The 23,527-nt window shown below is 44.5% G+C and overlaps 2 protein-coding genes across 2 annotated transcripts; one reads left to right on the top strand and one right to left on the bottom strand.

Annotated features, from left to right (window-relative positions):
• Positions 1–826: 826 nt before the first annotated feature.
• On the top strand, positions 827–14,425 carry slc35e1 (solute carrier family 35 member E1). The gene is made up of 6 exons (XM_088907422.1): positions 827–1,193; positions 4,435–4,505; positions 5,624–5,761; positions 7,086–7,211; positions 8,369–8,614; positions 9,133–14,425. Exons 1-6 carry the CDS (start codon positions 866–868, stop codon positions 9,367–9,369), a joined length of 1,146 nt encoding a protein of 381 aa, XP_088763548.1. The 5' UTR covers positions 827–865; the 3' UTR covers positions 9,370–14,425.
• Positions 14,426–15,739: 1,314 nt separating this feature from the next.
• LOC148813981 (prostaglandin E2 receptor EP4 subtype-like) lies at positions 15,740–20,776 on the bottom strand. Its single transcript, XM_088907611.1, has 2 exons — positions 19,690–20,776; positions 15,740–18,039 (listed from the first exon to the last, which is right to left on the bottom strand). The coding sequence occupies exons 1-2, from the start codon at positions 20,473–20,475 to the stop codon at positions 17,551–17,553; spliced, it is 1,275 nt and encodes a 424-aa protein (XP_088763737.1). The 5' UTR covers positions 20,476–20,776; the 3' UTR covers positions 15,740–17,550.
• Between the last annotated feature and the right edge of the window lie 2,751 nt (positions 20,777–23,527).

Raw genomic sequence — 23,527 nt, 5'->3', positions numbered from 1 at the left:
ATCATCTTACCTACTGTCGAGGATAATCCTAATTCCCTCAGGGTGCGGACGTAGGAACTGGAAACTTCTGTATTGTTCATAGGAACTTAAATTGCGCAATGAGCCGCAGAGCTGACGTCAACAAAACGTCGCAATGCATACACCTAACTCAGGTGTTTCATCGACACAATTTTTACAAGTTCTAATCGTGTATTTATAAAAATGAAAAAAAACGTATTATCTATTAAATTTTACTGAGCACAGTTTTGTGATACCGCGGCATTAAGTAAACATTAATTTGCAAAAAAAAAGCACTGAATTCCGTTTGGGTTTGCAAAGAACTGCAGGTGCGCCCCTCATTAATCAGTAAATCAAAACCCCTTGGAGGTCATATCTGATCCTTTTCTAACTAAATTCTGGAGCTGAATGGCGCCGTGTGCGTCCAGTTTGTGGTTATAATGTGGTAAGTAGTCAGAAGTCGACTTAATGGAAACAAAGGGCCTTCCATTTCCACAGCAGGTGAAGAATACCAGTTGGACAGCGTATGAAGCAGAACGGGCGATGAACAATCTTTAAGGGCACGTTTCTGATCCTGCTCGGAAACCGTGCTTATGAGCATTTATAGACTAAATACTTCCAATATGAAACAACTATCGAGTGCATCCTCAATCTCATTAATACACGTCCCCGAAGTTTCCCCGGGGCACGGCTCACTAGGTCCACTTTGTCAGCGTCTAGGAGGAATGGCGGCACACATTTCCTGAGGCACCACCGGGGCTTTAAATGCAGGAAGTGACGTCTGATGCAAGCCGTCTATCTGCCGGCTGTATTACGTAGCCCCGTTCCACGTCTCTCTGCGCCGGGTGAGGTGACTCTGAGCTGGAAGATGGCTGCGGTGGTGCGTCCGCAAGTGAAGGAGGGAGTGCGGATCGCGCTGCTTTGTGTGTGCTGGTATGCTGTCAGCTCCGGGGGAAACGTCATCAACAAAATCATTTTAAATGGATTCCCCTACCCGGTTACCGTCTCCCTGTTCCACATTTTATCTATCGTCTTCTTCCTCCCTCCCCTGCTGCGTGCATGGGGGGTACCTCAAACCGAGCTGCCTGGCAGATACTACCGGTGGTTCATCTTGCCCCTAGCCTTCGGGAAGTACTTCGCCTCGGTGTCGGCGCACTTCAGCATCTGGAAGGTACCAGTCTCCTACGCGCATACAGGTAACCTTCTCTTCGAGACGGCATGCATGTAGATCTGGCTATCTGCAGTATACTGGCGTGCTATGTATTACTGTTCTGCTGAGGGGGAGTTACTGCAGGAGCCAGCGGGAGCAGCAGGGGTATTCTTAGTCCCACTATCATGGGAATCGCGTAACGTAATATTAAGGGTGAATTGTTCGGGCGAGGCTATATTTGGTCTGTCCTCTTTAAGTCCCTTCGAGTGACCGTCCTGCGCCCAGTTCCCTCTTTTGTTTAGCCAGTGTGCAACGAGGTTAAGTGCCACAAGACCGTCCTAGACGTTGAGTTGTCACAGCGCCGGGGTCGGATATGTAGAAGGCCAGCGGGTAACGTGAATGACTGCTGCGCGGTCCAGTCCGTGTGATTTCTGCTCGCTTTTCCGACGGGGATCGGGAACTGGGCTGTTTCCAGGTGCGTGTGCAGGGTCGCGCTCCTCCGCCGGCTTCTTCTTCCTGGGGTCTGTGCTCGTACCTGAGCTCAGACACCGATCCCCAGAGACGGTCGCTGTCTGTCTGGGACCTACCTGCGCCGCGCACTTCCCCGACGGCATCACACGTCACCTGGAAGTCAAGCTGGTTGGCTAGGAGCCGTATCCGTGAAAGGAAAAACAGATCCACATAGTCGGAAAAGAGCTCTCTACTTGGGGCTGAAACGCTTTTAAACCCCTTTTTTATTTTTCGTAGAACAAATCAGTATAGAAATAATAAGAAAAGGACCCTGCGTGTCTGGAGGCGGAGGTTTCTAACTGGCTGTTTTGCCGAAAGCCTGCACAGTGCAGCCTCCTAGCAGGTCATTTCTGAAAGATCTCCTGTCCCCTGCTTGTAGGCCAGTGTCTGTTTTACAGTTCGCGGACCCGCTTAATCAAAGAGCTGTGTCTGCTCGTTTGAATAGGGAAAGGAAACAGGATCTTCATTGTTTGCGATGGGCAGAAAGGTTATGGGGGGAGGAGGGGGGCATAAATTAAAGGAGTGTGGTCTGCAGAGGCTGGCTAGACAGGCCTGCTCCCCAGAGCAACATCCTGGAGGTGCTGTTTGAACTTCTGCTTAAATCATCTGTTCCTTATATCACATGGCCCATGGGGGAGGGTTAAACTGATTGATCCAGTTAAGTTTTAATGGAGTTGTGTTTCCCTCTTTTTGAGGTCTTCTGCTGTTGGTTTTAAAAGACCCTCAGAGCTGGCTGGGTTAATGTCTTTAAGGGCCAAACTCTTGCCTTCTGTCAAGAGTCTGCCTTTTCCCCCTTTTTAGTTCAGATCTTGACATTACTACTCCATTCTGTCAAAGTGTCCATATTCTTAATTAATTACCTCACCTCTTTGTTTTTCAGTTTTTTGTCAGTATCTCACATGTTGCTTTTGCGTGGTTTTGGGGTGCAGTGTTGTTCGTGGATAAAGCATTTTCATTGCCGACGACACTGCTGTATGCTGTACTTTTCGTGCATTGATAAATAAACCTTGATTGATTGATTGTTCCTGGGACAGACAGGAAGTGCCAGTGATGAAACAGGCCAGGTTGGAAATGACAATGAGGGGATCAATGCACTGTTCAGGAAATGGCTTCTTCCTGTCGACTAGATTACTGTACAACACTTTTAAAGCTGGGTTGGGCTTTTCTGCTCCATAACTAGAGTTCTTGAGGGAGCTGCAGATCATTCATAAAATAGTTCAGTGAAGAAAACCTGGAAGACTTTCTCAGTTCTAGAGGAGTGATGTTGACAGCCCCTGATTTCAAGTGATGGTCATGTCTCAGTTATGACACCCAAAACGCATCAATTTTTAAAATCTTTTATTTCTCAACCGGTCTTGCCTCACCCTGCGTCCGTTACTGACAACTTAATCTTCTTCCCTGTTGCGTTAGTGTGTAAAACTCGCTTCACTGTTTTAAAATGAGTCTGGGAGAGAGAGGAACAAAATTTTCGTTTGTGTTGATTTTTTTAATCATGATGGTAGAGGTTCGCACACATTGAGCCTTTGTGGAAAGAAATGTTTCGCTTTTGTAAGCTAGCTTCCCCAACTATAATCTAGGAACTAGTTATAGGAAGATTTTGACTTTCCCCTCTGTATTGAAAGTCTTCTTTCAAAGTAGCTTGTCATTTAGAGGCGTCCACACATTTGTTGTGGTACCTGTTCTCTTTTACTTCGGGGCTCTGCATTTCCCTTTTGTACGTGTCATTTCATTTGGTGAGCTGCTGTATCCAGTTCTTGCAGAGAATAGTCCACCCTCCTCCGATGTGGTATTGCGGTGTTGCTGCTTCGAAGCCGCCCTCAGTCTTTGATATTTCGGTGGCTGTTTTAATGGTAGCAGCTTCTAAGGTTCTTCTGTGTTTCCGCCTGGCCCCAGCTTGATTGTGACAGCATGTATAATGGTCTGTAACTGACCTGCACCGCTGTAGTCGAAGATGGAAAGGGAAACCTTTTCATGTGGTATGATAGTTTAGCTGATTCCTGTAACCGAACTGTGAAAAGTACGTTGTGGAAATTTTGCACGTTACAGAGATGTATTTTCAACATTTTCTACAATGCAGTATGCTGTACATAGACATTTATAGCGGAGTTGAAAGATAACCATATAATGTTTAGGGTCAGTTGTTTTTAAAGCTCAGCAACACCTGCAGGGTATTGATGAAGGCCTTGAAGCCTGGTATTATACGTTTAAAAAAATGAACATGCTGTTCGTCCTTGATGCAAATGTGAGTGGGCCTCCCTGTCCTTCCAGCGGGGGCAGTGGGAAGTTGTAACTGGGGTTCTGGGGATCCCTGCTGTACAAACAACGTGAGCAAGTGTGCTCATCGACCCAGGTGCGTAAGTGGTTACCAGTGCGGCTCGGGTCCATTGTGATGGGCTGGCATCTGCTCCATAGAGGTAGTCAGGTACTCTGAATGTGCTCACTGTGCTCCCGAAGCCAGGATCAGCTACAGACTGGTGAGCCTCAAGGCTCGACTTGACCTCGTTTGCTCCCTTTCCCTCTCTTCCTTCCCCTTTAGCACTAATTACTTCTACAGCAGCACTCTTGCACTTTTGTTTTGAGCTCTTCCAGCTGTGACGTTCATCTGAATGGGTAAGCCTCTGGCTCGTGAAACCTGGACCACAAGCCTCAGCTGCAGCTTGTACGGAAGAAGTGTTGGGTTTAATTTGTCCGTCTTGCTCCTTGAGCCCAGGAAGAAAGAAAACTGTGGCCTCCTTCCCAGTGAGCCAGGCGTTTGTTTTCTCCCTCTGTCCCTGCAGTCAAGGCCACCATGCCGATCTGGGTTGTTCTCTTGTCCCGTCTCATCATGAAGGAGAAGCAGACAACGAAGGTGAGCGAGCCGCGTGTGCGTGTGCGTGTGCGTGTGCGTGTGCGTGTGCGTGTGAGCAAGCCGTGAGTGTGCGTCCGTGAGCGTGAGCGCTTGAGCAAGCCGTGAGTGTGCGTCCGTGTGCGTGAGCGTGAGCGCTTGAGCAAGCCGTGAGTGTGCGTGCGTGCGTGAGCGCTTGAGCAAGCCGTCCGTGCGTGAGCGCTTGAGACTCTGATGAGACCCCTCATACCTCGCCTCACATTATTGGAAAAAATATTCTCTCTCAACCTGGAGATTTAATAGACATTTAATTTAGGTATAATGGTGCTAGTATACTTGGTCGCTCTGGTTTTCGGGAGGTGAAGCCCAGGGGATGGGTACCCTAGTATAGTCGTATGTTGTTTTGAGTTTGATGACCGTGCAGACCTTTAATTTCTTTAATTATGCAGCTCAGATTCTTGTGGTCTGAAGGGTTTTTAGATTTTTATTCCAGATCATCTCTAAATCTGTTCATGTAACACATTGCTTGCTTAATTGCTGATAAGAAAAGTGTTCAGTGGCCTTTAAGATGTGTGATTTGATGGTTACTTAATAAAACCTGTTGAACTGGCACTCTGTAGAACCAGCCAAGGACATTCATGCATTGTATGGGTATATATTTGAGAGAATAAGAGCTTTACTGATGTTGGAAACAAATGGAATAATTTCTTCTCCTTTTTTTGCTCAAAAAGTGAAACAGTGAGGTTTTCAAACCTGAAGAGAAGTGTTTGTTCTTTCCAGACAATGAAGATGATTAAACCAATTGGATGCATGAAAAAAGATCAAAGGGCCTGCAGTATCTCCAGGAATCCAGTCTGACTTGCGTCTTTCTTTGATTGAGGAAATTACGGCAACTTCCTTTGTGATAAATGTGCACCTTTCATAATATTAAAATTCCGTTCCTCTGTTTCCGTGTTGGACTGCATTTCAACAAAGCTGCCCATCAGCTGCAGTGACTCATAGAGAACAAAAGACGTAGAAACCTAATGTGGTGGTTAATGTGTTTTTAAGCTCTATGCTCCCAGAGGTCATCTAAAGAAGGCCGTCGGCATGGTCTCATCAGAAGAGTCCTCGTCTGAGTCTCTGTGTTGGTCTTTCCTCAGGTGTACCTGTCTTTGGTGCCCATAATAGGAGGTGTGCTGCTGGCCACGGTGACCGAGCTGTCCTTCGACTTGTCAGGGCTGATCAGTGCCTTGGCTGCCACTCTGTGCTTTTCTCTCCAGAACATCTTCTCCAAGAAGGTACGTCCGTGCGATGAGCTCGGGGGAGAGCTGTGATGTTGGGAAGCGGGTGGCCGGGACGGAAGAGACTTTGCTTCTGTTCAAATTACTGCTTTACTACAGAGCTCGGGTTGTATATTACCAGTATCTGTTGCTAGGGTAACTGACCGCTGTGCAACCAGTGCACCATTGTGTGCAGCTGTTGATTAGCATTTAGAGTGATTTTATTTTAATTTTCGCTCAGAGGTGAAAGGGAAGGCAAAAGTATTATGTTGCTTGTTAACAAAGAGGGCTTGTTGGATCATATGATTTTGAGGCCAATTCCTGGCTAAGCTTGCCCTCTAGTGTCAACACTCACAATAAGCACTGATTCAAACCGATGAAGGCAGTACTTTGTGTTAATATGGTTTCTCCCACAAACACTTATTTACACAGTTCATTTGGTTGCTGATTGCTGATTGATCTCATTTAGTCATCTCTTAAAAGAACCTAAAAACGGGCTTCAGCCACGCAGCTGGGCTGCTTGTTCCAGTCTCCCACATCCCTTTGTGTAACAGCACACCTCCTCGGTTCGAAACCCACTTCCAAATGTTTCCCCCCCCCCGTGTCTCCTGTCCTGCCCCTGGTGGTGCCGATGGTCCCCGTGATGCAGTGCTGCTCCGTCCTCGGTGAGCTGGCCCTGCACACTGCAGGGGGAGGCCGGTTTGCCGCCTTGTACTCCAGCTCGGCCAGGTGGCCCAGCTGAGCTGCGCCTGGACTTGGCTTGTGTAACTGAGGTGTCGGCCTTTCCTGTTCTCTTATTCCCCAAGCTCCTAAACCGCCAGGGGGGGCGTATTCACTGCGACTCCAGCCGCCGAGGTGCAAAGAGTGCTTTGTGATCGCATTGCGACCGGGTGGAGAAGGCTATGATATGGAAATGCACTGTGCCACCCGAGTGCCCTGAGTGTCCTTTTGCCTGACTTGCAGGAAGCCACCAATCTGTGCAGGTGGTATTGCTCCTGGCATCAGGAGCCAGAGCTGGGTACCTGGGTACCTGTGCAGAGTAGAGAGTTTATTGCCACATGTACATGTACATTGAAATTCTTAATCGCGCTGATCTCTCGGGACAAACACAGTACAACAGACTGCTTCCCCAAACCGCTTTTCTTTAAGCACGGCAGAACATCCAAGTTGCTGTTGTGCCTTTTTCAGATTGGCTTTGCACGTTGGCCTGGTGCAAAGGTGTGATTAGTCGTGGGGACTGGGGCTGAGGCTGTGATGGGGATTCGAGGGCTTAAATGGACTGGGATGTGGCCACTTGTATAATTGCATTGCCTGCAGTGACGCTCCCCGCCCCCTCCCCCAGGTGCTGCGAGACACCCGGATCCACCACCTGAGACTCCTCAACGTCTTGGGCTTCAACGCCGTCTTCTTCATGCTGCCCACCTGGGTCCTGGTGGACCTGGCCACCTTCCTGGTGGACACCGACCCGGTGAGTCTGTGAGTCCACGCGGGACCGTCCCGCTAGCAGGGAGAGAGCGCGCTGGGAGCAGCTCTTCAGCAGGGGAATCCAGTCCATTACTCCTCCCACTGCAGCCTGAAGAACTGCTCTGTTCCCGGGCACGTTGGCACACAGTGCCCGCTGAACCTCCGGCCGTTTGGGGGTAAAAATATCTGCCCAAAAAATGCTGTGGGACACCTGAGCTCCTGCCCACATCGCTCTTCAAGCCTTCATCCTACACCCTTGATGCCTCAGGCTGTATCACCGTCTGAAATGAGCTCCTGTTTTGGTTTTGTCCCTGATCTGAAAACAACCGAGTAGTGAGTTGTTAGTGTCTTTGACAAGTTAAATGTTTCCATTTTTGATTTTGTAACTTTTTTTTCCCAGAAGAAAGAATTACTGGCTGAACACGTGAGGAGTATTTTCACAGTATCTTTGGTCTGAACGTACACTTGCATGTAGAACTCTCGGATATTGTTTTTTAAATAGTGCTCTCTAAGCAAGATGCTTTTTTTTATTGCTGTTCGTTGCTTGTTTGAAAGTTTTGCCGGCGTAGCAAGTCGCCACGTTGTGGACATTGAAGATTACATTTAGAAAAATCGCACTGTCGCTCCAATTCTACTTCAAGTTCAATGTTTTTATTTTTCCAAAAGATAAAATCGGAAGATGTATGAACCGTTACATAAACACATCTGTCCACTAGAGGTCGCCCTTGACTAATCCAAACGCTCTTGGTGAGCAGGCTTTCTGCAACTCAAAAAAAGCTGTTGACACATTATGATGATGTGTGGATCATTTAAAAATATAACAAAAGCATTTATAACAAATGCAAGCAACACACATCAGTAAAAAGTAAAAGTGTGTGGCTGGTTACCTGTACATTCCACCTTTACTTAAATTTCTGTCAAAAAATGCCTGAAAAAGCACTAAAATTTTATTGCATCGGGGAAAGTCTTGCCTCTCAAGGCTTTGAATGGGACAGCTTTCAGAATCGCTTCTTTTTTTTCCCCCCACATTTCTGGCTTAAAAACGCCACTCGGTTAAGAGATAATGGCAGCACGGTGTGGACAGGGCTCTGCCCGGTGCTTCAGGAGTCTGGATCTGACCCTTCTGTCCCCTCACTCCCTCTCTCCTCCGCTGGCTCTCAGGCAGGGGTTTCAGACTCGTCCTGGACCTTGCTGCTGCTGGTGATCAGCGGGTTCTGCAACTTTGCCCAGAACGTCATCGCCTTCAGCGTGCTCAACCTGGTCAGCCCCCTCAGCTACGCCGTGGCCAACGCCACCAAGAGGATCATGGTGATCAGCGTCTCCCTGCTGATGCTGAGGAACCCCGTCAGCTCCACCAACATGCTGGGCATGATGACCGCCATCCTGGGAGTCTTCCTCTACAATAAGGTGACACCCGCCTGGTCCAGCACGACCCCAAGCCAGTGCATTGCAGCTACTGTAGATCTTTTTGGTTTCCAGTCTTTAACGGTGATCATGCAAGGTGGGGCTGTGTCACATCGCAGGTCTGCACGATTCCCATCAGGGATTGAGCCCCTCTAGGGTGAGGGTTACCATTGAGGCTGGAGCTCAGGCAGTGGGCTCTGGTTTAGGATGAGGCTGCTGTAGGGCTAGGGTTAGCTTGAGGTCTGGTTTCTGTTTTTCCTTGGGGAGAAAAAGACCACACGGACCTTCACTCTTACCTTAGTGAGAGCTCAGGTTTCTGCATAGGACTGGCATTTTTAATATGCCTCTCCAGTTTTAAGCTGGAGCTTGGTTCTGTGTTGGCTCTGCGTTTGCGGTCTGAGCTAAGGATAGGGATTGCTAGAGTAAGGAATATGGCTGGAGTTGGGGAGTAGAGTTAGGGTTAGATGGTGTGGCTGGGGTTGTTAACCATGGTTAATTCTTGCGTCTTTATTTCCCAATAGGCTAAATACGATGCAAATCAAGAGGCCAAGAAGAAACTGCTCCCCGTCTCCAAGGAGGACCTGGTTTCCTTCAATCACGGGAGCGTGACCTTGGAGAAAATGCAGCCCAACGGGACCGGCCCCTTCCCCCAGAGCTCGGACTTCCAGTACGGCAGGAGTAACGTGTTAACGGATCACTTCCAGTACAGCCGACAGACCTACACAATGGGGTACGGCTCCAATCAGTATGACATTTAGGCTGGGCCACGTCAGCCCTTGTACTCGAGCCCCGTCATCTTCAGCGCGGTTGGAAACCTTCCGAGAGGGGAAAGGGAAAGGAACGCCAGTATTGGGAGGGGCAGTGTGCACGTGGCCAAGCTGTCCAGCGACCGGTCAATTTGTTTTTCTTCAAGCGGTCTTCAAGCAAGGCGTCATTGCCTCCCCTCTTTTCCTGTCCCGAGACAGCTCTTTACCCGTTTCATTTCACTGACTGCAAACTAACACATCTTGTGCTGGTGCTTAGCGCCCCAGTGTCATTTCTGAACTGGGAGGACAACAACCAGTGACTGTTTTACTGTACAAAGTCTTTTTGACATGCCAGTGTCCTTGCAGAAGCATCACGTTGCTTGTCGGTGGGGAGCGAGGTTGATGTTTGCAATGCTTCTACTTGTACCCCCTTCCCCCCTCTTTTTTTTTTTTTGCAAAGAAGTGATGCTTTGATTCAAGAACAAAACCTGTCTCTGGTTATACAGTGGCTGTGCTGAACAGTATCATGCAAAAAGTATCGTGTTTACAGAAGATAGCTGCAGGTGTCTTGATAGGAAAGTAAAATACAAATGGTCGTTGTGGCAGATCTTTTTTTTTGTTGTCTTTCTCACACATTTCTCCTGTTTTTTTTAACACAGCTGCCTTGTAAGCAGTCAGGCAGGATGTTTACAGTGCATTTAGCCTTTGTTTCGTAGATGGTCTTTTTCATAAAGACGCTTGGTGGAATTCCTCGAGTTACAGGAGAATAAACCACGTGGCTTTGTAAGGCGTAAATCTGAAGGAGGTTTTCCGGTTATAGTATCCCTTCCCCCTGCTCCCCATCTTTATAACAAAGGACCTGTTACGTGGGCCCCAGTGGCACACAGTCTGTGCGTGAATGTCCCTTGTGACGTAGGTCGCTGTCCTGCTCCGAGCGGAAATGAAAAGCACGTTTAGAAGAGGAGGACGGATGGAGGCTTTAATTTGCGTTGACAAAATAAATATTTGCTGACTTGTCCAAACACTTGACCACAAAGCCAGCTCAGTATGGGTATAATGGAGAGTTTCTTGTTTCCAAATAGCATTGTGTATGAATTGCAATTGGCCAGTTCTTGAAATGCGTTTCTGATATCACCTGTGCTGCTTTTTTTTTAAAACCGATAATAGAGGCTCAACATGTTTTGTTTCAAGGCAAAATGACAGAGACCAGAAAGCAGCCAACTGAAATATTTGCTTTGGTCCAGACCTGGGGTGAGGCCAAATTCTAAAAACAACAATAGATATTGAGAATATTTATGCAGACCTTTATACAGCATGCCTCTTACAAATCCTTTTTTTTCTGCACGATTGTTTTACGAGTGCAAACGGCTTGTGCAGAGTTTTCCTCCTGCACCACCTTCGCCAGTGGCTCTCTGTCTTCGCCCTGAGGTCCCCTGTGTTCTCTGCATCGCTTTGCAGCTCATCTCTTAATTGCTGAGGTTAGTCGATCATGCTGTCTGATATCTCTTGTTTTAAATGGGCTTCGGGATTGCCCCAGTTGTGCCAGTTTGTGCTGCAGAAGTCGTTTCTCTCGGGCCTTCTTGTCTTTGGGTAAAACAGAAATGCTTCTTGAGAGCAAGATACTTCAGAAACTACGAGCTGGGAGTAGAAACGGGTAAAGCAGTCTAATCAAGCCAACTGTTCTGCTAAAGGGGTCAGGTAGCCTTGGTGATTCGGGGCTCAGTTACCATGACGGCAAGAAGACCTGGGGTGCTCAGGCCGAGGGGTGGGACCCCCCAGATCAGGTTACCCTTCAGCACGGCTAAGCTAGAGCTCCGTGCTGAAGAGGCTGTGTGAGTTTGAGCTGGTCCTCGCCTTCCTTGTGGCAGAGGAAGGAGTCAGGCCTCTGGTATTGTTCTGGAAGAATAGTGGAGTGGCTGTCCTTCCTTTTATATTTTTGATGCTGAAAAAAGCACTGAATAATTGATTGGACAGTGTAAGTATAGTCTATATGTTAAAGACTTTTAATGTATAGTGGATGTCGTCAGACCAATAATACAGCTACCTGCCCTCTCTCGCCTGTTTCACAGTTTAAGGCACCCTTGGGTGATGATAACTTTAGCTTGAGATCTGGGTGTAAGTTAGAGTGTAAAAAGCCATTCGTAGAGATTGGCTCCAGAACAGGGAACATTGGCAGCAGTGTGGAACAGTGGCCGGGGTTCTGGTGTTGAAACGGGAAGGCTGCAAGCTCAAATCCCAGGAGAGGCACAGCTTTTGTATCCTTGAGCAAGGTACTTCACTCAGATTGTTCCAGTAACATATCCAGCTGTATTGGATCAGTGCAAATGTATGTCATTTTGAAAATAAAGCATCAGTCGCATAAATAATAGTAAATGGAAATGGAGCTGCTCTGCTTGTCCCTCAGGTTGAGATGGAACTTGATCTTGCTAGTTCTAAGCTGTATTTTAGCTTAATTATTATGCAAAGTGTCTAAATCGTGTAATTCATGTAAAGAGCATAGTATTGATATATTATAGACAATTGAGTCTATAATAATGCAGTGATGTTTCTTAAGGGCATAGGTATATGACTCCAGTCCTTATGATTACAAGGAAAATAGGTTTTCTAGGTCTTTTTTTAAATAAGCTGCTGAACACCTTTGTAAAGTGTTGGATTGGTCCAATTAAATTCATAATTAGGTTAATTAAGTCATAAAGAACATAAAGTAGGGTTGAAAATCCACCTGTAGTTGTCCCTTACATGGCTTAGTGGAGTAATACAGGGAAATGTTTCTGGTCTGAATTGAAAACACCTGCAAAAGCATGGTATAAATTCTAAACAAGGTACGTACAGTAATTCGGTTGCATTGTTTGAACATATGCATTTTTATTTTGGGAACAATCAGTCACTGACAATCAGGTCAACTTGATCCTTGATATGGTCTAGAATGTGTGAATACAGTATGTGTCAAGACTGAATGCCACTTCAAGAAGTGAGTGCAGGATAGGAAACATGCTAGGGAGATGTTGGTTCATGATAGATCACAGTTCTTTTCCTGTGTTGGTGACCAGCATCTTAAAAAAAAAAGGGAGGGGGTATTTTCCTTATAGAAATTAGAACATAGCAGTATTTGGTTTTTAATAGCTAACCTAAAATGTCTGCAAAGAAGTTAGGAATTGATTTAGTTTTAGATGCTGTACTACCTGGCTTATTTTATAAGCATATTGAAAATCTACTATAAACAGCAGTACACAAATTTGTTTCCAAGGTTCTATTTTTAAAATAGTGTTGGCTGTATTTTCTTCAGTGAATCTGAAACTGCTTTTGTCAATGTAGTCCAGCTACAATTAGTCAAGCAATGTTTCACGAAACATTGAGCATTGATTAGTACCCATGTAGGCTACAGAATACTACAGTATATTTTTGCTTGACTGCTTTCTCATTTCCCCTACCAACTACCGGTAAGATTAGTGGGGTTTTATTTGTTAAAGATAATTAATTAATGCATACAAAGTTGCAATGAATATTTAAAGATTAAAGGGTTATATAAATATATTTTGAAAGCCTAGCCAGAAAGAAATCTTTTTTGCTATGGCAGAAGATACTGCTAGCACAACACGAGCTCCCCAGGAAGAGCTGGACTGCACTGGCATTGTCCCATAATGAGCAGACAGCTGTTCGGCTTCTGCCATGTTGTGCTCTGGGGGGGAAAAAATGGAGGTGGTTATACCACAGCTTTTTTTTTTAAACTTGTGAGTTCACTGTTTCTCTGATGAGACAAAAATCCTTTTTAATTTTGTATAGCAAATCATAGTTTCAGTAGTTCCTCTGAATGTGATTTATTCACCCATATAATAATTCCACAGGGATAACCCCCACTGTATTCATGTTCTGAATTGTCTGGATTTTTCTCCAACCTCTTGACTTTTCTAACTTTCATTTACTCCAAAGACGTCCCCATCGATTCTCCTATAGTCCACTGCACCTCAGTCTTTCATCCCAGGTGTAATCCGATACCAGGTACCATAATGTGTCAGTTTGATTGGGTTACAGTATTTTTTCTTCAAGCTTAGTATTAAGAATATCAGCTTCTCTAATGCTTAATGTCATAGTAACATTAAAAATAACAGTGATGGTGAAAACTGTTCTAAACTGTGTAGGCTTGGCATGGATCCAATTGTTAAAGTTTGCGCAACTCAACCATTCTGGTGCACTATTATGGTAAAACTGTAACTGTTTCATCCCATTGTAAGGATTCTTACAATGATTAATTTGTTTTTTTGTTCTTGATACCTCAAATCTGCCATCAAAAACAATGTTTTGAAAGAAGAGATTTTATAGGATGCCACATCCAATTTTGTAGCATTCTTGTAACCAACCGATTTCATATCGGCAAGTTTCACAGCTGGCATTGGATTCAAAGAACTGCAGGGTTCACAGCATGTAACCTTGTAACTGCGTTTCTAACATGAGCTGTGAACCGTTCAGTTCAGCAGCGATGGAAAGAAATAGAACATATCACAGTAGCTCCTCCACTCCTTGCACGCTGCAGAAAACTGTACTGATGATTATTTAGAGATTGATTACGATTAATTTGAAAAGCTGTTTTTTTTATGAGATTCACTTGGCCTGCACTATAAAAACACAGCTTTAGTTTAAATAGGTATCTACTTGCAAATTGAAGTTGCTTTTAGAAACAGTTTTCAAAACTTGGGAAATCAATTTAAGACTTGCTCATTTGTTATTCATGGATTCAAAAACATATCCTTAGGATTTTTTTTTTCTTGAAGGTCTTTTTGCTGTAAGTGAATTATCAGAATGTATATGGTGGGGTTGGTACTCATGGGGAACGTTTCTTTGCTATTATTAGTCTGTTCGGTTTTTAATGTTTTTATGTGAACATGATCGAAGAGCAAAATGGCATTTTTACTGAACCGAGGTTTATAGATTTTATTTATGGTGTCTAGATACAAGGAGATGAAAAATGATTTAAAATTGGTGCATCTATGCACTGATGGTGTATTTAATTTTTTTATTTTTAAAAAGTAAGATGTAAAAATAATAAATAATAACAGAATTATGGAATTGATTCTGTTATTTTGGTGTTTTTCTTTGTAGAGATGCAAAAAGTTCAGAGTTTTGTGCAGATTTTTTTTTTCTTAATCTTTCTTAGTGGAACTTCGAACCCCTCTTAGAGTTTCCTGCTTGTTAGTAGACAGGCCTTGTTAAAGGTATACACTGCATGAAATGTTACATGCACAGCTTAGAAGAAGAAACATCTCCTTAGTCTTGAACAAGGGACTGAAGCAGGACCCAACTCAATGCCGATTTCAAATATTGACAGAGTCAATCCAATGTACTTCAAAGATCAACAGTGAAACCTGAACCAGAACAGCTGGTGTTCACGAGTGGAAGCTGGTGAACGTGCACAGGAGATGTTACTTTTCACAAAGGGTTGTAGGGGTCTGCAACAAGCTACTCATCCACACGGTCAAAGACGATACCCCGGCTTCCTTCAAGAATTGACTGGTCAGATTGATCATTTAGATAAAAACTCAACCTTACAACCCCACTCCCCACAAATTCCATTATTTCTTGAAGAGCAATGGATTTCTCCCCAGCTGAGAAGGCACCTTGCATACAGTATGTGTTTCTAAAGACACAGATTTATTTCAGACTGCTTGCAGGGCAGTGGGCCGGCAGTACATTTCTCAGACGAAGGTAGTCAATGTCCCCAGGGACCCAGCGTGGACAACTGTCCTAGCTCAAAACCCCTTGCTGCACCACGGTCGCCATGATGGGAGGGAGTATCTGAATGACCGGTGTCCAGAGGTACAGTGGTCACGCGACAGGCAAGAGCTAACAGATGGGAGTGGTGGGGTGGCTGGGTGGGCACCTAGCGTTCCTGAATCGCTCCATGGTGTTGTGGGTATGATGGCCATGGAACAGGGCATTCTCGGGCACCTCCACCGGGCCAGCTCACAGGAACACCTGGACAGCAGCCTGATCCGTCCCTGGAATTCTGGAAGTCAAGAAGCCAGCACACAGGCTGCCCCTGAGCTAGTCTGGGTCCTGCCCGCACCCCGGTGTGCTCACGGCAGCTGCAGGGAAACAGGACAGGTGAGAACGACGGTGCCCATCACCCCAGGTGGAGCCTCACTCTGAAGTTATTTTACCAACTTCGTTTATTCCTTCCTCACAGGGTTTAATGTTAATAGAGAAGCGTTTCAAAGTCCCGTCGCTGTTATTCACGAGCTAAGACTACTGGGGAGAAGAGAGACCGTAGACCAGGGGTGTCAAACCCAGCTTCTGCAGGGCCTCATGTCTTCTGCGTTGTGTTCCAGTGCAGGCTGTCAATTAAACAGCAAACCTTTTCTCACTTGGGCACAAGGAAGTTCCTTAAAGCCTTTTACAGTTTATAACTGGAAACATTCACTTTGTCAAACGTACAGTTAATTATAAAACACTGAAACACTCTGGACACAGGCTAGAAATAAATATGATATAAATACAATATACAGTTAATTACGTTATTACACCACCATGCAGCCGAGGTCAGGATGTACAAAAGCAGAAGACACCACAACCTTTAGGAAATTGAGTCTTATACCTATTCCTTATAGGTCTTATTTAGTTGTATCCTTTTTAATGTATTATCTTCATTAAATCTGCACTTTTAATGAAGTAAAGTTTGGACTTCTCAACGGTAAAAGACCTTAGACACAAATAGGATGTGAGACTAAGGTTAATTGTTTAATTGACAATTCAGGTTGAACGAAAACCAGAGGAAATTAGGTCCCCCAGATATTCAATCTTCTAGCCCTAGGATGACCAGGATAAGTGTAAAATTAATCCAATAAAGATCATTTGGTTTAAATTAGGAAATTAAATAATATATCTTCAGTACTGTCTGTGATAAACCATGTGCTTAGCAGTACAACACACATCTTGGCATGAATTCTTAGGTATGTAGTTCCTTTACACTGATTTTGTTTTTTTGCTTTTGCATAAAATGTCTCTAAGCGTTAAATTGCACTTGTATTATGTTGATGTAGGTTTACATCTTCAAAGTTTGGTTTAGCATGATTCTTAGCTGCTAACAAAATACTTTTGATATGCCTATTTGTGAATGACGTTGAGAGCAGCAGGGGTGTCCAGTCCTGGTGGGGTTGCAGGTTTTCTACGTTTCTTTAAAACAGCAGCACCTGGAGAGATGGGAGAAGCTATTATCTTAGTCCAGTTGCTCTAATAACCAGCCAATTAAGCCTGGCAACAGATGAGCTGGCATGAAAACCTACCAACACAGCAGCCTGTAGGATCAGGACGGGACAACACCGGCTCATAGGTTGGGCTCGGATAAACCCAACACTTTGACTCGGTTGACAACATTTGAAAGCATGTATCCTAGACACCGCTTTACTTTCAGATAGGCTATTTGTATCCACCTTCTGTAGCAAATGTCTTAAATGACCCGATCTGGAGTTTTAGATCGGTGCAGTGACAAACTCAACTTCTGTCCACATTAGTTTCTTTCTTACAACTGCATTAAGAATAAACATTTTCAATAACTGACAAAGCTAAAAACCCAGTTAAAGAGCAGTCCCGTGTACCACTCTTGCACAAGGGATAAAAAAATCGTTTTCTTCACAAAGTCGCCATTAAAGTAAACCAGCAATCTGCCTTTCGCAGGTTACCGCGCATTTTTACTTTCCCGTTTTTTCTTATTGGCGGATTTTTAAAATTAAATTCCACGTTGAAGATTTGATCTTGTTTAGCCTTTCTTTGGTGGTGCCAGAACATCACGTAAAAGCAACTTAGACGTTCTGGTGCCGAGATTCAAGTTGACAGGGGGGTCGCTATAGTTTCACAGTGCATACCCGTGTAGGTTAAAGAAATGAGTTATGGCACAGTAACACTGCAACAAGAAATAAAAAAATACATCAGGTTTCCTGTCCAGTGAAACACATATATTGATACAGCAGGTCCACGTTTCTTTGTGCAACGTTTAGTAGCAACAGAATGGAGAGCGGTAACATTATACTTTAACACAAACTGAGCAGTAATGTCTTTGAACACCTGAGGGCGGTGCGTAATTTCATTAAATGTACCGTTTGGATTACCTATAGTGTTTTTTTTATCCACTTCAACCCTCGGAAGGTAATAAATAGCCTTTAAGCTGCTTTTGTAAATAAGATGCTTAATTACATTTGTTTCCTATCTCAATTTATATCCGTTCTCCAGCACGGCCGTCTGTTGACCGGCCACAGACGCCGACAAAGGGCTCTGTTTTGCGGGCTCTGCTTGGCTCTCCTCCACCTTAACGGGGTCCTGAGTCTCCAGCGGGGACGCGGCCCCCGGTTCTCGTTTCGGCTCCTCGGCGGCAGCGGGGCCGGAGGAAGAGGCGGCGTGGTTACCCGGCACCGGAGGGCGCTGCGCCGTCGACTCGGTGGCGCCGTGTTTGTCCGCGGCCAACAGGTAGCGCACTGCTTGCTGCTGCCCCGGCACGACCGAGTTGGTGCGGCCGCGGCAGAGTCTTTTGAAAAGAGCCAGAATCCCGTGAAACACTGTCCGCCTCAGCAAGATGTAGACCCAGGGGTCGAGAATGGGGTTGACCGAGGCGATGCGGATGGCCTTCAAGTCGGGATTGGTGTTCTGGTCCTTTATCGGCTCCGGCCGTGCTATCTGGTTGATAAAGATCCGCACCTGATGGGGGAGGAGGAAGGGCATGGTGTGGTTAAGATCCGCACCGGCTTCGAGATGAAACCAACTACAAACAGCACCAAAAATACTAGTGCTGCTTGTTGCACATTTTTACGTGTTCAATCGAAGCAGACTAGGACCTGCTACATGCAGTGTAGGCTATGCTTTAACAGTAGGGACACCAACAGGATTCGCATCCACGCAAAAACTGCGTGCGCTTCCTATAACAGACGTGCCCTTTTCAAAGTGTTGGAAGTCGTTTCCGGCTGTTACAGCACTGCAGTTTTTTTTTTAAAAAATGATTATGTATGCTGATTCATCATTCTACCACAGATCAGTTGGAGCAGGACACAGAGTGTAAAGGGAACACGCATGCAAGAACATTGTGCAAAGAAATTATGCGTTTAAATAGGAAGCTGAATTCCTGCCTCTATTTAGTGGTATTAGTCTGTAAGCATTGGGGTCTTATATAATTCCCAGTGTGTCAATGAGAACTGGAAATATGTAGGCAACGCGGCCTTGCTGCTAATATTCCATTGCATTTAAATAGACATTTTTAAATAGGGCGGTAATTCTTAATCGGAATGTGTTCATTAACGTTAACTTGTGACGCGTTAATTAGGGATAACGTTTATTACAAAAGCTTTGCCATAGAACACTCTTTACCTCGTCATTTGTTTAAAAAAAACATTGAGCATAAGAGAGAAACTCGATATTCGCGGAAAATGGATTATTGAGGTATTTTTTGCTGTCCTGCGGTAGAACTGGAAAAAACGAAAAAGAAAAACGAATTCCAAACTGATCAAACTTTCTTTTTCTTTGCCGTTTTCTTTCGTGCATTTGGATCTTTGTTCTCTACTCCACCAAATGTCGTTCATATATAATTTTGAAAGATGACGCACTGAAATACTCTGCGTTATTGTTTCCTTTGGGTTTTTAACACACTGAACGCAAGAAATGTAAAAAAAAAACTGCAATACTTTTTAGCAGGTTCTCGGGTACTGAAGTCCCGATAGATATTTTTTGTCTATAATTTTCCAAAAACTTTTTTTCTAGTCTGATATAAGAGTGGTTGTAGTGTTTGCGAATAGCACACTGTTGCTCAAATAGCTTTGCGTTCCTACAGTCTTCATGACAAGGTATTTTGTCACTAGATGAAAATGCTATCATGTTCTAATTCTCCTAGGAACCGCGCAATCTACCATTTCTGGTAAGTTATTTGTCATTTAAAGTAGCTCCATGTAATTGCAGCTTCAGCTTCATAAGTGCTTCGTGAAAGCACTATAATTTAATTTTAATGAAACGCGTCTACACTCCATTATTTACAACGAATCTTATTTACGGCACCTTTCTTCCATATTTTACGCTTGCTGTAGTACTCCTCCCCTTGTTCAGTGTCGACAGGTTAAATCACACATGACGAAACTTCATTAATTTCTTGGAAAGTTCAGATAAAGGTGCGTAGAAAGTAAACGAGGGTTCACACGGGAGCAGAATTGTGTTCAAATCAATACTGCATGTGCATCTGGTAAACCAACATTTTAAAACCATTTTAAACGAGGAAGGTTCGGGCAGTTCGTTTCCTTTCGTTGTGCTAAAATGAAGACCTAATTATGCTGGTAAATATTTGCACAAATAAACGGTTTTACTTACCACCAGGGGCGTGGAGCACACTAACACGACTATCGATGTTACTATGAGAAGAAGCATCATCTGAATTTCGGCTCCGGAGGTGCGTGCAGTCCATCTGGTCCTCAGACTGTCTGTAGCGACAAGTCTACCCCGCGTCCGCCGCCTCATGACCAGCAGAGCCCCGCACACCGCGACGTTGCAGGCTACGGTCACAAGGATGAGCAGAGAGCTCACGCCGGCGTACAGGAAGGAGTAGAACGCGTGGGGCGAGGACGTGGTCCTCCAGTCGATAAAACACCACGTCTCGGGGTACTGCAGGACGCTTCTGCTGAGCCCCATCATGGGCAAAGAGCAGAAGACGATGTTCCCCAGGTAAATGGCGAACAGGGACCAGCGCGCTGCGTGCTGGTCAATAGACCACCTTTGGTAAGAGTAAGGGTGGTTGATAGCGAGGTAGCGCTCCACGGACATGGCGCAGATAATGCCCAGACCGGACACTCCAAAGAAGAGCAGAAGAAAGGAGTGGAACTGACACAGAGCCTGTCCACCCGGCCACTTCTCCTCGAGATAGGTCACTATAGTAATCGGGCTGGCGAGGCACGTACCTAGCAGGTCAGTCACGGCCAGGCCGCACACCAGCGAGTAGAAGGCGGACTCCTTGCGCTCCCGCTTGGATTTCGAAAGCACAGCTATGGCGATGATATTCCCAACGACTCCCATCGCGAACATGAAAGCGGGGATGGCCATTCCCTGTTCGATCGTCGTAGTTGAATTGGAAGCGGCGGTATGGTTAGCCTCTTCGACCATGGCGACTTCCTAAAGAAACCAGCTTTCCGTTTTCTTTGGGAAAAAAAGTTTGCCTTAAAGTTCATTGTATGGCTGTGAACGCCCGAGTGACGGGAAAGGTAATTTCAAAGCCATATCCAGTTGTGATGCGTGCTCGTTTGTTTGTCCAAAACGGATACCGCAGTTTCCGTCTCTCCGCTTGAGTCCGGGTTGTTTTTCGATCTGTTCGACTGGTTTGACTTGAGTCTTTGAGTTATTTATGCTTTAAATAATTCCCGTATCCTCCACGGCGCAGCTCCAGTGTACTATGTACAGTAGACTCACACTGTGAACATCTGTATGGAGTGACGCGCTCCGACAAATGGTGAAAGCTGGCAAGAGCTGCGCTCTGCGCTGTAGCCCCTAAAGTTGCGACCCCACCTACAATACAGCCACAGTGGTCTTCCACAACAATGTTGAATGAGATCACCCAATTATCACTCTAGTAACAGACCAAGATTATTTTGCTGGAAATAAAAACTTAACACGACGTAATGTCCATACGTACAGTAGGCAATTCACCCAAGCATATCTAAAAGCGGTCAATCTGTCTCCCCTCCAGTCCTAGAAAATATCTTCTACCGTTTCTTTGTTGTTGACGTATTTGTTAATGCTGGGCTTGTACTAGTATGCATTGACAGACTCCTATAATTACTCTAATATGTATTTACCGAGAGGCTAATGCAAAACAGAATCAATACGAGAGAGAAACGAACTGTAATGTAAAAATCAATTTGTTCAGTGTGTTTTCCGGCTGCGGTGTCGAGTTTTTCTTTCCTCACATAACGGAGAACAAACGCCTAAGGCTTCATACATGTACACACAATAAGTTTTTATTTTCAGTCTGGTTTCAACAGACAGTTGCTCACAAGTATTCAAGTGTATGCCAAGCAAAAGCCTCAAAATTATTAAAGAACAGCAACAACACAACAATTAGCATTAAGCTTCTAGGTTATCTTCTATTATTGTTACGAGCCCATATTCTTTTCCAATTTAAGCGTAATATCCCACAATGAAAATTAGCATTGATTTAAATCTTCGGTCCCTGAACAGCGGAAATGCGTGCCCCCCCCCACTCTACAGCCATTTTTACTTTTTGCAATTAAAAGCAAACTCGCACAGGACACCTGTGAGCTTGATCAGCCAGTACGCAAACGACAGTGGGAGACCATAGGATTTGCTGTGGTCTCAAATTTTATGATCCATTTGGGGAAAGTGGTGCTTGGAAAAAAAAATAGTAATTAAACTCGCCTAAGAGATGCACTGGACACAGCGATTCGGAGCATGACGATTCTATTTCTATAGTCTATGTTTTATTCGATGCTTTTCGTTCTGCAACTGCACAGGCCAGCGGGTCTATTTGTAGTGTCTGCGCTGCTTGACATCACACGTATTCTAGTGTAAATTGAATCTCAAATATTACCGTTTTACTGCATTGAACAAGAATATATATTAAGAAATGCATAAAGCCAATACAGTTAAAAATTTGTAAAATTGCAAAAAACAACAGCTTTTTGTGGTAAAATCAACAAAAGATAACGTATGGTTTTCTAGCGTTTTCCTTTTGTGCTAACGCCAAAGCTGTTTTGTTCGCCTGTTCAACTCGTGCTTTTGGACTACTGCACAAGTCCTTTGTTGAAGGTAAATAGTAGGAATTCAAACTATTCTTTATCCCTTTATTAGGCTGTCTACACAAGTAATGAAAGCCGCACTCGATTAACTGTACTTTTAGGTTTTAATAAAGCAAAACTAGTTTTTTGCTAATTGTATCGGTTCAAAACGATTTGTGAGCATTATTTTCTGATGCTATTGATTTAAATTTAACTACTTTCCTTGCAAATTGTGTTGTCTGGACTCTAGATTAGAAGATGATAACTGTTTTAACTTCCAGCTTTGTGCACTTTTGGACACAATATATTCAGCTACCAGATATCTAGTCTTTATACGGTATTAATGTAATCTCCTGTATCTGTTTTGTTTTTGCACGGTTTGTACCTTATAAAGTAAACCACTTTAAAAAATACCGATAAGGATACAAATAAAATATTTTTCATTATTTTAAGATCGGAAATTATCTCGTTCTTAATTATTTAGCCGTGTATTTTTGTGAACTTAATCTGACACAAATAGATTTTGAATGACCCGTTCCCACTAAACACTGTTTCGGTAGACGGAATGTCTGTAGAGATAATTATAGATTCGCTGACATGAAGAGATGGATTGATTGATTGATCGATTAAGTTGCTTGGTGTATTGCGCATGCGTCGGCACCTCGGTGCTCTCTCGTCGTCAGCGTATGAAATCATTTATATGTGTGTGTGCCCTATCTTGTGTAAAGTTAATTTAAGGTTTCATTCACGTGGTGGCAGTAAAACAATAGATTACTCTAATCCCTACCAAACGCATTAAATGCGCCGAGAAACCGATAAAAACTCGCACAAACAGGCTCCTTTCTAACCATATCGTAATAAGCAAAAGCACAAACGCACGCAGGAGCTGCTTAGACCATGAAGTACCCTGGAAAGTTCTGTGGAGCGCATAACGGAGGAGGGGGATACAGATTTCCAGGGGATACTGAATTGGATACGACATGGCATACCTAACTCCCCCCCGCTTTCACTGCTGGGAGAAATGTCGCCTTGTCTGATTCTTGTTGAATTTCGCCGATCGTCCCGAGCGCTCGAACTGCGCACGTTACCCGGAGGGGGTTTTCAAGGCTGGTACAATCACCGCTGTTCCCGATCTTCTCTCTGGGCCCCCGAGTACCTGCTGGTTTGTGTTCCAGCAGAGCCCTTTCCTTGAATTCTGAATGGACTTACCAAATTGATTCATTGACCCGTTCGCGAGGCTTTTGTCTTCTCAGAAGTTAGAAATATGCGTTTCGTAAGCAACTTAATTTAAAAAAATCACCTGTTCCAACATGTTTAGGAACTGAGTTCGCCTTCATTCTTTATTTGGTCAAATGAGGGTTCGGTTATGTTATTTGAGAGCTAAACTGTAATGAAAAACGACAGGTCATGAAAGGCAAAACAAT

This window comes from Atractosteus spatula, chromosome 28 (genome assembly GCF_055471065.1).
Source record: "Atractosteus spatula isolate fAtrSpa1 chromosome 28, fAtrSpa1.hap1, whole genome shotgun sequence".
NCBI lineage: Eukaryota > Metazoa > Chordata > Actinopteri > Semionotiformes > Lepisosteidae > Atractosteus > Atractosteus spatula.
Note: the sequence above shows the minus strand (reverse complement) of the source record. Positions and strands in the feature narration are given on the sequence as shown.

Bases quoted from the DNA above. Each gene is read 5' to 3' on its own strand.
- slc35e1 (XM_088907422.1), top strand. From the start codon at position 866: ATGGCTGCGGTGGTGCGTCCGCAAGTGAAGGAGGGAGTGCGGATCGCG. The intron at 4,506-5,623 runs GTGAGCGAGCCG...GTCTTTCCTCAG, and splicing joins AGGAGAAGCAGACAACGAAG to GTGTACCTGTCTTTGGTGCC. The intron at 7,212-8,368 runs GTGAGTCTGTGA...GCTGGCTCTCAG, and splicing joins TCCTGGTGGACACCGACCCG to GCAGGGGTTTCAGACTCGTC.
- LOC148813981 (XM_088907611.1), bottom strand. From the start codon at position 20,475: ATGGTCGAAGAGGCTAACCATACCGCCGCTTCCAATTCAACTACGACG. The intron at 18,040-19,689 runs GTAAGTAAAACC...CTCCCCCATCAG, and splicing joins TGTGCTCCACGCCCCTGGTG to GTGCGGATCTTTATCAACCA.